Genomic DNA, 15,204 nt, shown 5'->3' with positions numbered 1-15,204 from the left:
CTGATTTGTTCGTTGTAACAAGGAAACCGGGTTGTCTCTCAACTCGTTGAGTGTTATGAAACTGAATACCGTATGTGCTGTGTTGGATCCAAATTCCCGCTTACTTGGTGCATGATAAGAACTCTGTGAGCCAAAGTGGCGTCAGTTACATCCTCCAGACCATAGCTATATATCTCTGATCCAGACGGTGTGTACTTTCTAGAGCGCTGCTTCACGCTGTCAGAAAATCAGTTTGTGCACCATAATTATTTTTTATTTTTTTTACAGTTCTTCTTAGTTTACTTTGTACGTAACCTTGTGTAAGTCTGCCAAACAAAAAATAAATAAAATGAATCACTACTAGTTGTAGCCTATGTGTGTTGCTGAATAAACACAACGGATTAGTTCCACAAATACCATTCGTTCGAGCCTCTCTTTGTTGTTGTAAAAAACAATGAGTGATTCCAAATGTATAGAAAAAAAACAAGTAAGAAATGCAATGGACTTTTTTTTTTTTTTTAAAGATTAAATTCGATTGATGCTGATGGCTAAACAATGCTAATGGTTCAAACTGTATATGTATATATTGTCAAACTATATTTAATTTAATGCTTATAACATGTCAGAACGTAGGTCAAGTGAGAGATGTTTTTTTCAGCTTTGACAGCTCTTAATGTCATTTAAGATTTCATAAATATATAATTGAGTTGTTTGTTGATCAGCTGGGATGAACTGCTGCTCTATTGATTAAAGAAAGATTGAACAATAACCCTTGTCATCAACTGTTATCATTGCATTGGTACTGTATGTATTGTACTAGCATCAAAATGTTTGATTCTTTTACAATTCATACAGCTTGAATAAGTAATTGTTAGATGGTATTTTAACTAGTCAAAATTTTAGTATTTACGTTTGGTATACTTGATGTGAAAATGGGTCTTACATTTTCTAAAGATTGGTCTTAAAAAGTCTTAAAAAGGTCTTAAATTTGCTCAGCTGAGAGCTGCAGGAACCATGCTTGAACTGGATGCGAGCGGTGATCGGGAGCCAGTGGAGTGAGCGGAGCAGTGGAGTTGCGTGGGAGAAGCGAGGCAGAGAGAACACCAGGCGGGCAGCAGAGTTCTGGATGAGCTGGAGCAGACGGGTGGCGGACGCAGGGAGACCAGCCAGAAGGGAGTTGATTGGCCAAATTAGTACGCGTAGTATTAGAATTTCAACACGTACTAAAGTCAAATGAGAACGTGTAGTAAATATACACATTTTTTGACCCGGATGGCCTTCCATAGGATTTTGTCATTTTGCAGTAAACATTTTGTGCGTTATTTAGTTCATATTCTGAGGAAACAAGTACGGCAAAAAAGAAAAATGTATTTTTGGGAACTACATGAGGGTTACCAGACATCCCGGGAAAACTGGGATTGTCAGTTTCAGCCTTTTTAAGCCAATTTGTTGTGCCAGTTAGAAACAGTAAAATTTTTGATCGTCCCGGTTTTGCTATTTTATTATTATTGTTGTTATTATTTTGTATTTAGTACAAAACTGCATCAGTGCTCTACAAGTTAATAGCAGAGTAATGTATTAGGTTGTGTTAGCGCCATTCAAAAATAAAATAAACAATTATATGGATTATTTGTTTAAATAATTCTGATTGTGTGTATACCATATATATAAATGGTAATAGCTGATCTATTTAAATCTGGCTTTTTGTACATTTAACATGTGTTTACTATATGACAATATAAATAAAATAGTGAGTTGCAGTAAATTCACCCTATGTTTAACTATTATTATATACTGTTATTTTCACAGCTTCAGAGTTGCTATGATGGCGTTGGTGAATTGAAAAAAAAAAAAAAAGCCCCAGTTTTTCACTGTAGAAATCTTGACAGTGGGAGAAACTGAAGCTCTGACAGAAATGTGGTCTGACACCAAAATCCAAGCCGAACTGGACAAAAATAGTAAAATATGCGTCTTAAATTACTTTGTTTGATGTCGACAGTAGGAGAACCGTGCAGAATTGCGTAAACTCCATTATTCTCCTACTGTAGGCATTGAGTACATGCATTAATTAAATTAGCGAAGTGCTCCCCAGTGCTTTCTTCCTACAGCAATATGTAATCATCTAAAACAGGGGTCTCCAACCCTGGTCCTGGAGAGCCCCTATCCAGCAGGTTTTATAGGTGTACATCATCAGTGGCTAAATATCTGGAACAACTGTTCATCTTGACTAATTTAGCCAAAATTGGTTCAATTAAGTAACATAGATTGGTTGAAATGAAAACCAGCAGCCACAGTAGCTCTCCAGGACCAGGGTTGGAGACCCCTTATCTAAAACATGCTATATTAAAAGCTGGAAAAATACATCAATAGCTTCAATCTTTCAATGTGACTTGCAGTTATTGTAAACATCCGGTTCGCACACCATAGAAATGAACTGAGTTCACTTGAAAACTGCATTGTGAACACAAATGGACTCTGTCCTGAAAAAGAATGGAAAAGGACGAAAAATACAAACTTTAGTTTGCATCAGAACAAACTCGGTCCCTTTGCTCGCAGATAAGTGTGAACAGCAAGTACATTGATACATTGTTTCCAACTAAAGAAACCAGACCGAGTCAGTTTGAAATGGACCCGGTGCAGCCTTAAACTCAGAGACTAGTACTGCATGTGGATATTTAATACTGTTATTACAGAATTAATGACTTTGTATAATAAATCAGGTTTATTAAACACACCTGGGAATATGCTAAGGTTTAATAGTCTTCTTGGGCTCTCTCTTACTCATGCTGTCACTTTCTGCCTTGATAAAATTTAACTAATGAAAAAAATTGGTAAGCACCCTTTCCAGACCTTCTAACAACCCAAACCATCTGTATTCAGTGCCGTGAAAAAGTAGTTGCCCCCTGTCTGATTTTCTGCATTTTTACATATTTTTGACACTGAATGTTATCAGATCTTCAACCAAAACCTAATATTAGATAAAAGGGACTCTGAGTGAACAAATAACCCAAAAATCTGATACATATTTCATTTATTTATTAAAGAAAGTTATGCAACACCCAATTCCCCCGTGTGAAAAAGTAATCGCCCCCTTATACTCAATAACTGGTTACGCCACCTTTAGCAGTAATAACTGCAACCAAACGCTTCCTGTAGTTACTGATTAGTCTCTCACAGCGCCGTGGAGGAATTTTGGCCCACTGCTCCATGCAGAACTGCTTCAACTCAGTGACATTTGTGGGTTTTCGAGCATGAACTGCTCATTTCAGGTCCTGCCACAACATCTCAATGGGGTTTAGGTCTGGACTTTGACTAGGCCATTCCAAAACTTTAAATTTCTTGTTCTTCAACCATTCTGATGTAGACTTGTTTTTGTGTTTCGGATCATTGTCTTGCTGCATGACCCAGCTGCGCTTCAGCTTCAGCTCACGGACGGATGGCCTGACATTCTCCTGTAGAATTCTCTGATACAGAGCAGAATTCATGGTTCCTCAATGATGGCAAGGCATCCAGGTCCTGATGCAGCAAAGCATCCCCAAACCATGACACTACCACCACCATGCTAGACTGTTGGTATGAGGTTCTTACTGTGGAATACAGTGTTTGGTTTTCGCCAGACATAACGGGGTCCATGTTGGCCCAAAAGTTCCACTTTTGACTCATCTGTCCATAGAACATTGTTCCAGAACTCTTGAGGATCATCCAGATGCTTTTTGGCAAACTTGAGACGAGCATTCATGTTCTTCTTAGTGAGCATGGTTTCCGCCTTGCTTCTCTGCCATGAATCCCATTTTTGCTCAGTGTCTTTCTGATGGTGGAGTCATGAACACTGACCTTAGCCGAGGTGAGAGAGGCCTGCAGATCCCTGGATGTTCTAGTGTTCTTTGTGACTTCCTGGACGATTTTACACCTTGCTCTTGGAGAGATTTTGGCAGGACGGCCACTCCTGGGAAGATTCACTACTGTCCCAAACTTTCTCCATTTGGACAATATGGCTCTGACTGTGGTTCGGTGGAGCCCCAGAGCCTTAGAAATGGCTTTGTAACCCTTTCCAGACTGATAGGCATCAACAACTTTTTTCCGGAGGTCTTCAGGAATTTCTTTTGTTCGTGGCATGATGTGCCTCTAGAACCTGTGTGCTGACAACTTCACTCTGATGGTAAGGGCCAAAGTTAGTCAGATTTATATTGGGCAGGGCTGGCCTAAATCAGGCCTGGTTGTTAACCAAAGTACTCAAACAGCTGACCCTAACTATCCCTTTAATTGGGTTGATTTAACTTGGGGGGGGGGGGCAATAACTTTTTCACACCTGAAGATTGCATGTTTGATTACCTTGCACACCAAACACATGAAAGAAGCACCAAACTTTGCCAACACATTGACAAGGAGCCTCTGGATCTCAATCACTTGCTTTTGGTGTTCTAGTTCTTGTCTTCTGAACTCCATATCATGCCTTCTGTTCTCCTGTTCAAATGTAAACTTCTCTCTCTGTAATTGGAGGTAGTTGGCATCAAAGTCTACAAATCCAGATACGAGGGCACTGATAGAATCTGGGTGTTTTATTTTTCCTGCCTGACAAAAAGCAAAAACAAATATCAGACCACTGCAAGCATAAACAATTAAACAAAACACATGATCTGTGATGTAGCATAACATTTAAGCATGCTGTACAAAAAGAGTTCAACTTATTTGCAGGGGCTGCTTTATGGCAACAATATGATTGAAAAACAAAATCATATATAATAATACTTTGTGCAATAGTACATTGCTGTAACTGCACAATTACCTCTGGGACGTGCTGCAGGTCCTGGGGAAGCCATGTAGGTTGAAGATCCTGGTGATCCGTCATTGGAATCACTGGTTGTTGGTTCTGAATGGATATATATTTCACATATGTTAGAAATGCCCACAAACTGTATACAGTAATGTACATTTAATACAAGAATAATTGTTCTTTAACTGAAAAAAAATAATACCTCTGTCAAATTCTTTTGGGTATAAAGTTGCCGAACAACAACAAAGCTTCATTTAAAACAGAAGTCCACATACCTCTCGGACTGGTATAAACAACACCTTCGAGTCTGTGTACTAGACGGCATCCCAATATGTTGTCTATTAGCTCAAAGTATTTGAACATTTTCTGTTGTTGCCACTTTTGTTGTTGGCGCCCTTCACTTTTTTGTACTATATTTTAAGTTTTGTTTTTTATTTATTTTGTCACAACACTAAATTTCTGTCCTTTCAATTCCCATTGCCTGCATGAAATTTTTTCATAAACTTTAAGATTTCGCTCCTGAATGGAACTTAAATTTCCTCCCCATCCCAAGGTAAGCAAACATTTTCTTTTCTTGGCTCGCTAACGACCGCCATTACTGCAGTGAAATCCAAAAACACACTGGCGTTGCGTATAGTGCTACGTAATGACACGTCCGCCTGGACCAGCTGGGACTCATCGGGTATGAGATACGAAACTGTACCATCTCAAACCGGTTTGGGACACACTGAGGTAGACCTGAGTAGGTGGAAATGCCCTGGACTCAGACAGACCAGCTGAAGTGTACCTAAACGTGGCTAATGGAAACTGGGTGTTATTGTCGTGCCCCTTCAGCCTCTGGTCAGGTAGCAAGGCTCTGATTGCTAGATCTGGTTGTAAAAATGCAGTTAATTGGCTGTTCAGCTAGTAAGGGGATTTCTGTTTGGTGTAGATGGTAGCGGAGATAAACCCTTATAATTCAAACTCCATTGGATGATATGTAGTTAGAACTTTTTACAACTTGATTTTTACCTTATGATTAAAGCAGCTCCCGTGTATTGAGTATGTTGTATAGCACAAAGACTTTAGATAGAACCTTCCCACAATATCTGCATTTTTACCAATTTGTTAGTTAGCTCATGTATGGCACAGCATTCGGAAGAAGAGCAGCTGAAGAGACTTTTGAAGCTGTATCAAATATACAGTGCCTTGCATAAGTATTCACCCCCCTTGGACTTTTCCACATTTTGTAGTGTTACAACCTGGAATTAAAATGGATTTAATTGGGATTTTTACCATTTGATTTACACAACATACTTAACACTTTGAAGGTGCAAAATATTTTTTATTGTGACACAAAAGTTAATTAAACAAAAAAAAAAGACATTTGTTGGTTGCATAAGTATTCACCCCCCTGAGTCAATATTTGGTAGAAGCACCTTTTGGCAGCAATTGCAGCTGTGAGTCTTTTTGGGTAAGTCTCTACCAGCTTTGCACATCTGGATCCTGCAATTTTTACCCATTCTTCTTCGCAAAATTGCTCAAGCTCTGTCAAGTTGGATGGGGACCGTTGGTGAACAGCAATTTTCAAGTCTTGCCACAGATTCTCAATCGGATTGAGGTCTGGGCTTTGACTGGGCCATTCTAAGACATTCAGGTTCTTGTTTTTAAACCACTCCAGTGTAGCTTTGGCTGTGTGTTTAGGGTCATGGTCCTGCTGGAAGGTGAACCTCCGCCCCAGTCCCAGGTCTCTTGCAGACTGAAACAGGTTTTCCTCTAGAATTTCCCTGTATTTGGCTCCATCCATCTTGCCCTCAATCCTGACCAGTTTCCCAGTCCCTGTCGATGAAAAGCATCGCCATAACATGATGCTGCCACCACCATGCTTCACCGTGGGGATGGTGTTCTCAGGGTGATGAGCAGTGTTGGCTTTGCGCCACTGTCACAAAGACGGCTGCAGTGGGTGACGTCAGACCAGAAACAGGAAGCGTGATCGCGCTCAGCATTTAATAATTAAACAGACAGAACAGAAAATAAAAAGGTTGTAACACAAAACAGGACACGGCACTTCACGCCAAAATAAACAGACAAACAAAACGGACAGACACTAACAAACAGGGACGAACAAACACGGTGAGAAACACTTATTATTATTATTATTATTACTTATTCTTCTCTTTACCTTCTCTCTCTCTCGTTCTTTCGCCCTGAACACCCAACCCCGAGTGAGTAAAAACGTGCTGCTTTTATGCAGCTATACTGAGACTCGATTGCTAATCAATCAATTGAAGTCTCGGTACAACTGCACGTGAATTAATATAGTGTACTCTTGTGACCACACATTACATTTTAACCAGCACGTGAAGTGATTTGTGCCATCCTTGTGCCTAAATACAAATCTACATTTTTAAATACACGTGAAACACAGACCCGTTTATATCCCGTGTACCAATGACTATACACCAACATTTACACACGCAACATACAACATATAACACACAAATGCACACAGGGGCGGGGCACATTGCCACAGCCACACATAGCGTTTTGCGCTAAGGTCAAAAAGTTCAATTTTGGTCTCATCAGACCAGAGAACCTTTTTCCACATGTTTGCTGTGTCTCCCACATGCCTTTTGGCAAAATCCAAACGGGATTTGATATGGGTTTTTTTCAGCAATGGCTTTCTTCTCGCCACTCTTCCATAAAGCCCAGCTTTGTGGAGTGTCCAGGTTATAGTTGTCCCATGGACGGTTTCTCCCATCTCGGCTGTGGATCTCTCCAGCTCCTTCAGAGTTACCATTGGCCTCTTGTTTGCTTCTCTGACTAATGCCCTCCTTACCTGGTCACTGAGTTTTGGTGGACGGCCTTCTCTAGGCAGAGTCGCGGTTGTGCCATTTTCTTTCCATTTTTTAAGAATGGATTTAACGGTGCTCTGGGGGATGTTCAAAGTTTGGGATGTTTTTTTATAACCCAACCCTGATTGGTGCTTCTCCAGAACTTTATCCCGGACTTGTTTTGATAGCTCCTTGGTCTTCATGATGCTGTTTGTTTAGATATGCTCTCTAACAAACTTTGGGGCCTTCCAGAAACAGGTGTATTTAATCTGAGATCATGTGACACTTCAATTGCACACAGGTGGACTCCGTTCAACTAATTATGTGACTTCTGAAGGCAATTGGTTGCACCAGAGCTCATTTAGGGGTGTCACAGCAAAGGGGGGGAATACTTGTGCAATCAAGACTTTTCAGTTTTTTATTTGTAAATAATTTTGAAAAATATGTAGATTTTTTTCCCCACTTCGACATTATGGACTATTTTGTGTAGATCAGTGACAAAAAATCCTAATTAAATCCATTTTAATTCCAGGTTGTAACACTACAAAATGTGGAAAAGTCCAAGGGGTCCATTATTGGTTCTGTGCTTTATTAATTTATAAAATAAACTTTTTTTTTACAGGTTTTAAAGAATGAAATAACCACAACATACAGATGGGGATGCCTATTTCAATGACCTCTTTACTTTCATCCCACATAATTGTTAGGGTATTTTAATTGTTATTACTGTATCAAAGCATTTTGATTTAAAACAACGTACACGCTGAATTACATTTTTTTTAAACAGGAAAAAAATCAATGAAAAACAAATCCGAAAACACGAAATAAATAAAACGGATTTCATAGGGCCCTATGTAGGCCTATACCACTGTATTGTATACTGTGAAAGCGGCATACCGTGATGTCCCTAATTTGTTTAGTGGACGGACACATTTGATTGTTATTGAGAACCGGTGCACGGGTAGGTTTTAATGGAAACTATATTTACATAGATGTCTTCACCAGTAGAGTTGGTATGCCTGCTTCTTGCAGTCTGCATAACAACAAATTGTGTGTGAGTGTACAGTGCTGTCCACGGGTTAGGTAAAAGCTCTACTTTTGGCTATCTGACTCAAAAGCAGTGTGGAAAAGCTTTAATCACGAGCCGGGGAGGTTACACGAGTGGCATTCCACAAGGCAAGCTCTCAGAACAACAGTTTGCAACGTTATTTATACCTCATTATAATTGCACGATTAGTACCACTTATTGGTTAAAGTTTGCCGCATAGGTGTGTAAGTCCATTTGTCACTTGGTGATTGGTGCTGCTTCCGCCGCAGGGGCTGTCTAAGACGAACTTTGTAAAAGTTCTGCTCTAGGCTCCGGGGTGTTCTCCCTCTGTCCTTGCATGCAGCTTATCAGGTACATAGACCACGGTTGGTTTCGGCTCCTAGTGTTTTTCCCATCACATGTTATCTAGTGGCTGCAGCTGGTGTAATGTCTATATACACACCCTGGTTAGTCGTTTAGTTTGTTAAGCTTATAATCCCTACTCTTATTATTATTATTATTATTATTATTATTATTATTATTATTATTATTATTATTTATTAGCATATATAGCAACCTTTGAGTATTTGTTTATTTCTAGCTTTCATCACTTTTACCCTCACTCTGTGTTGTGTTGTTTTTGCGAGTTCAAGCAGATAAACCAGACTGTTTTCCAGGACCGGGTTAACAAGCATTGTTTTAATAACAGAACCTGCACATTTTTTAAAGAATCACAGAAAAACACCAGCTCTACTTGCTCCAGCCCTATCTCCTCCTAGTTGTGAAATTACACTGAACTGTAGAGTATCGTGCAGGAGCGTAAACGCGGTCCCGCATACTTGTAACGTGCATAGAAATTGCAGCTCTAGAAAGAGTGCAAAGAAGAGCGACCAGAATTATTTCAGGTTTAAAAGGCATGTCATATGCAGACAGGCTTAAAGAATTGAATCTATTCAGTCTTGAACAAAGAAGACTACACGGCGATCTGATTCAAGCATTCAAAATCCTAAAAGGTATTGACAATGTCAACCCAGGGGACTTTTTCAACCTGAAAAAAGAAACAAGGACCAGGGGTCACAAATAGAGATTAGATAAAGGGGCATTCAGAACAGAAAATAGGAGGCACTTTTTTTTAAAATGTTGCTGAAGCTGACACCCTGGGATCCTTGATGAGATGAGATTCTGGGATCAATAAACTACTAACAACCAAACGAGCAAGATGGGCTGAATGGCCTCCTCTCGTTTGTAAGCTTTTTTATGTTCTTAGGACTATTGCTCCCCTCAGAAAAAATTATTACAAAACCTGAAATGTACTTAAGATTTTGGGGAAACTCATAAAGGCTTTCATAACACATGCTACATTTGTACAGTGCAGTTGTTTTGCAATCTGGGTTCAAAGAATATTCAAGCATCTTGAATATGGCACTTCCAATTTCACAGATATTCTATGGACATTATTGTCATGAATCATTGCCGGACCAGTTGAGCCTTAATCTACTCCAGATTTGATAGGCCTCAGCATAATGCTTTTCTTAATGCTCCCCATTTTCAGCACAATATTATTGCTTCCTCCTGTTCTTCTCAGCTGGATCTCCAGACTTCACGGACAATCAATTAAAGCTTTAATGAATCATTCCCTCGACAATTTCTTTTATGTTGTGTCAAATGGAATTTCCATAATTGTTCCGGTTTGCTTCAGTAAACCTGTTAAAGTACAGAAAAAACTGACACCTTTGATTTAAAAGAGAATTCAGTCTTTACTGCCTTGTAAGCAGTCCATTTTAAAGTATCTGTTCCAATCTAACATATTTAAGAATCCCCACCGTAGGGGAGAAGTTTATGTAAATGTACTACCGATGCAGACACGTTTTCAGTAGCTCATATTGTTTAAATTGTTTGAGATTCAACCTAGATATTAAGTGTTATTGAAACTCCTCTGGCAAAATGTTTAATGTACCCTTCAGTTTGACCTGTTACCTAATATGACAACCATTTTGTGGTGATGTGACTTTTTGGTTTCTAAATTTTAAAGACCAAATGCTTTGAGGCTTCACATTTGGAATATAACTCTCAAAAAGACAGCTATGCTTGACTTTTGTGTGCCTAAGATTTGATGTCAGAAGCATTGCACTGTCTTTGTAGTACTGTTGCTACTGCCCCAGGTGCCAAGCAAGCCATTTTAGCAACTACAGCAAGTATAGAACTGCATTTACACCAAATTCATGTATCTTAAAACAAATTGTGCCATGTCTTTGAAACCATATTGGACCAAGCTGATTTGTCTCTGTTTCTCTTTTGGCAGGCCATGGATTTCCCAGGGCATTTTGACCAGATCTTCCAGCAGCTGAATTATCAGCGCCTACATGGACAGTTGTGTGACTGTGTGATCGTGGTGGGGAGCCGTCACTTCAAGGCGCACCGCTCAGTGCTAGCAGCTTGTAGCACACATTTCCGGGCTCTCTTCACAGTGGCAGAGGGAGACACCAGCATGAACATGATCCAGCTGGACAGCGAGGTGGTGACGGCCGAGGCCTTCGCCGCCCTCATTGATATGATGTATACCTCCACACTGATGCTAGGTGAGAGCAACGTCATGGACGTGCTGCTAGCCGCCTCACATCTCCACCTCAACGCTGTGGTCAAGGCTTGTAAGCACTACCTCACCACCCGCACCCTGCCCATGTCCCCCCCTGGCAACACCAATAGCGATCGGGCCCAGCAGGAACAGCAGGCTGCCAGCTCCCGGCTCCAGCGCTCCTTCCTGCTGCAGCAGCTGGGTCTCAGCCTGGTCAGCTCGGCGCTTGGTGGGCAGAACGGGGCTGAGGAAACCAATCCGATCCGGGGTGGAGGAGCAAGAGTGGTAGAACAGCGAGCATCCTTTCCCATACGGCGCTTCCACAAGAGGAAGCCCTCTGCTGCTGAGGACAGGTCCAGGCAGCGGCTGAGGCCTTCAGTTACAGCCGAGAAGTCCATGATGATGGGGGACGTTGGTGGTGGTGTTGTGGTGGACACAGGAGCCCATGCTCATGAATACTTCTCCCCGGATTCCCTCAAGCTGGGCGATGGGCCAAAACTGGATGAAGGCCTGGGAAGTGTCTCATCAGTGGACAATGCAGATGATAGCACCATGATGTTTGAGCAGCCCTACAGTACCCAAGAGGATGCCCAGCTGCCTAGCCAATCAGATGGTGGCAGCAACACAGGGCAACAACAGACCCGGAATGACCAGGCAGCTGATGACGACAGCTTCCAGGGTCAGGTCGCCCCTGAGGATGGAGTGAAGGATGTGGGAGTGCGGGGTGAAAAGGAAGAGGATGAGGAGCAGCACATGCGTGTGGTGGTGAAGAGTGAACCCCTGAGCTCCCCGGAGCCCCAGGATGAGGTCAGTGATGTCATCTCGCAGGCTGAGGGCAGTGACCAGGTGGAGCAGGGGGCTGACAAGATCGAGCTGAGTCCAGAGAGCAGTGACCGCAGCTACTCGGATCCTCAGTCCACAACTGACCATATGGGGGACAGCAGAGGAGTAGGTCCCACCAGCAATGGCAACCTAGGTGGCAAGCAGAATTTCAGCATCTCCAGCTTCCTTAACAAGGGCAGGGCAGCTGGGGGCAACTACGGCCAAGGCACTGATGACAACCTTCCCAACACCACCAGCGGGGAGTGCCGCATGGAAGGGGATACAGCCTACCTCCTGAGCCCCGAATCTATCAATGGGCCTTCCCATCACCACCACCACCACCACCACCATCAGCACCTGTCAGGGGACAGCAACCCTTTCAATGATTCCTCGGACGCTCACTTCCTGCGGCCGATGCAAGATGCAATGGGCCATGGCTACCGCGGGGGTGATCAGTTTGCATTGGATTTCCAGAGGTCCAGCCTGGGCCTACACTCCCTTTCCAGGTCTACTAAAGGAGTAGAAGGAGGTGGGGGTGGGATGCCAGCAAACATGGGTTTTCCAGGCTACCGTCGTATCGCCCCTAAGATGCCAGTGATGGGTGCCTCGATGCGAATGGATGGGACTCCGCTGCAGGATGCGTCATCTTCCTCGTCTTCCTTTGGAGGTGTTGGAGGAGGCAGCGGCTCCCACATGCTGCTCAACAGGGCAGCTTCCTCGGGTTACGATGGGGGTCAGCAGGTGGCGGCCCTTCCCCAGTTGACACGCGCCTCTGCTGACGTGCTGTCTAAATGTAAGAAAGCGCTCTCGGAGCACAATGTATTAGTGGTAGAAGGGGCACGCAAGTACGCCTGCAAAATTTGCTGCAAAACTTTCCTAACCCTAACAGATTGCAAGAAGCACATCCGTGTGCACACAGGAGAAAAACCCTATGCTTGCCTCAAATGTGGCAAGCGCTTCAGTCAGTCCAGCCACCTCTACAAGCACTCGAAGACCACATGCCTGCGGTGGCAGAACAGCAACCTGCCCAACACTCTGCTCTAACAACCCTTCTACTCACAATCTTCAACTCAAACTGGACCTACTTGCCCAAAACCTAAGCACAGGTGGACGGCCATTACTTTCAGGGTTATCATGGACCTAACCCGAAGTGGGCAGTAGTCATAGTAGACAGCATAATAGAATAGTCCTAACCTTATAACAAAAGCTGTCAATGTTTATTTTATTGTTTTAAGCTGCCAATAGTTTGTTGTATTTTTTATTTTGTTCCCACTAACATTGTAATATAAGCTGTCAAATCAAACAGGACCCTGGTTAACATCTGCATTTTAATCTTGTATGAAAAAAAATATATACAATATATAAATAGATAACATAAGCATAAGCATAATAATGTTGAACCTTTTTAGTGAGATGCGTTATTTATTTTTTTTAAATCAATCCCATGGATTGATTTCATGGAGTATTTCTCTTGTTTTCATTTTTTTTTTATAAATATATTTAAATATAGCATTATACATCCCCAGGTGTTGCTACAACTGTTTAAAGAACATACCTGTAATTTTTCTTTCCATTGTTAACATCCTGACAACTGTTTACACTTACAACTTTAAAGTCTGTTTCAAAGCTGTTTTCAAAATGGCTGCACTAGTGCGCTGATAGTGTTAGGATTATTGCCCACATTGTTAAACAGGTAACATAGCAGTAACGATCCATGATGTGGTACAGAAAAGCCAGAGCACTTGTTATGTTTGTTTTTTTAAACTATGTTTTTTTTTAACATTTTATCACTGTTCCTGCAGTGATTTAGAGGACAGATCTTGCACCCCAGTGCACTAGAGCGGCCATTTTGGTAAGAGCTTTGAAACAGACTTTAAAGTTATAAGTGTAAAAAGTTGTCTGGATGTTAACAATGAAAAGAAAAATTACAGGTACATTATTTAACAGTTGTAGCAACACGTGGGGACATAAAATGCTTTTTTTTTTTTTTTTTTTTGGAACCCTGCTACTTTTTAAGATCCTGTCTTAATTTATTTTTTTTGTTTTGTTTGCCAGTATGTTTTGCACAGTATATTGTCTGGAGGGAGGGATGGAGCCCTCTTTAGGAGTGAACTGTGTAATGGAAGGTGCTGCTTCATTTTCACAAGCTTTTCTTACAGCAGCAAACATTTAGAAGCTACACTGCACAGCAAACAGGGTAGTTGTCATAGACTGTATTGCAGCCAGTAGTGACTGTTGTGATTAAAAACTAACCCCCCAAAAAAGGCTCTCTGACTACTTTTTTATTTTCCAATTTTAAAAACAGCCTTGTGGCGAACTGCTTTTTACAAGAAAACTTCTTGGGAAAAGTGCTGAAGTTACTAATAACCAGGGACAGTAAGTTACAGTGTAAATAATGCACACTTACATAGTCTTTGCTGTAGTTTTGCTTTAAACAGTTACAAAATGTATATGGACTAGTGACGTTATTGTTCATGTGTGCTTTTTGTAGCAATATTTTGACTCCAGCTGAATATTAAATGTAGAAATATTATGTGTTTTAAACGGTGAAATCTCAAGGGAGGGTTTGGTCTTGAAATAATTTTGCTTATCAAATTTGCAACTGCAGTAAAGGTGGTTGTTAAGACAAGACTGGTGATCTTAAGGACAGGGACTTCCCTTTAAATAAATAAATAAATAAATAAATAAATAACTTCTGAAGCAAGACTACCCCCTTGTGTACTAGTCCATCTGCAATACAGTACAAACCACAGACACTAACGTTTTGTTTTAGCATGGCAAGTGTTTCCCCATTTCAACTCCTAATGCAACTTTTACTCTTACCTGCCTGGTTTGAAAATAATAGGCTGTCTGATCAGGCACTTGGCTAACATGTCTACAACCCTTCTGTTTCCATCTGTTTTGTGTTAAAGTGCACAGCAAACATTGTCATTAACATTTTTAAATACTACTGTATCTGTATTATGCCCACCAGGTAAGAAAACCGTAGATATGTCTATATATTTACAGCCTAATCTGTATAAAAAAGACTGGAATTGTGACAGAGCTGACCTGTCCTGATATCTATTTTTAGACCAATCTTTTTCAGATTGTCATGCCAATATTAATTTGGGCTTTTTAACATCCACAGTGGAGGTCTACAGCAAGTCATGTTATGGGCTATTGCTGGAAATACACGTGAGATGTGAAAGTGCTAAAGGGCATTCTAAAAAAA

General features: G+C 41.3%; 1 protein-coding gene across 3 annotated transcripts in view; it reads left to right on the top strand.

The window, feature by feature from the left end:
• LOC117420875 (zinc finger and BTB domain-containing protein 5) overlaps positions 1-15,064 on the top strand; it is a 33,416-nt gene extending 18,352 nt beyond the window's left edge. For 2 of the 3 annotated variants that reach the window (XM_034034592.3, XM_059025935.1), the window contains exon 2: positions 10,896-15,064. In XM_034034592.3, coding sequence (XP_033890483.2) covers positions 10,899-13,034 — 2,136 coding nt within the window. In that variant the 5' untranslated portion in view covers positions 10,896-10,898 and the 3' untranslated portion in view covers positions 13,035-15,064. Of the gene's footprint in view, positions 1-975; positions 1,711-10,895 lie in introns of those variants that run through there. The other variant, XR_009328982.1, reaches the window with a different exon arrangement.
• Positions 15,065-15,204: the final 140 nt, after the last annotated feature.

The sequence above is a fragment of the Acipenser ruthenus genome, chromosome 1 (genome assembly GCF_902713425.1).
Source record: "Acipenser ruthenus chromosome 1, fAciRut3.2 maternal haplotype, whole genome shotgun sequence".
In the NCBI taxonomy this organism is placed as follows: Eukaryota; Metazoa; Chordata; class Actinopteri; order Acipenseriformes; family Acipenseridae; genus Acipenser; species Acipenser ruthenus.
This window is presented reverse-complemented; position numbering and strand designations above follow the sequence as displayed.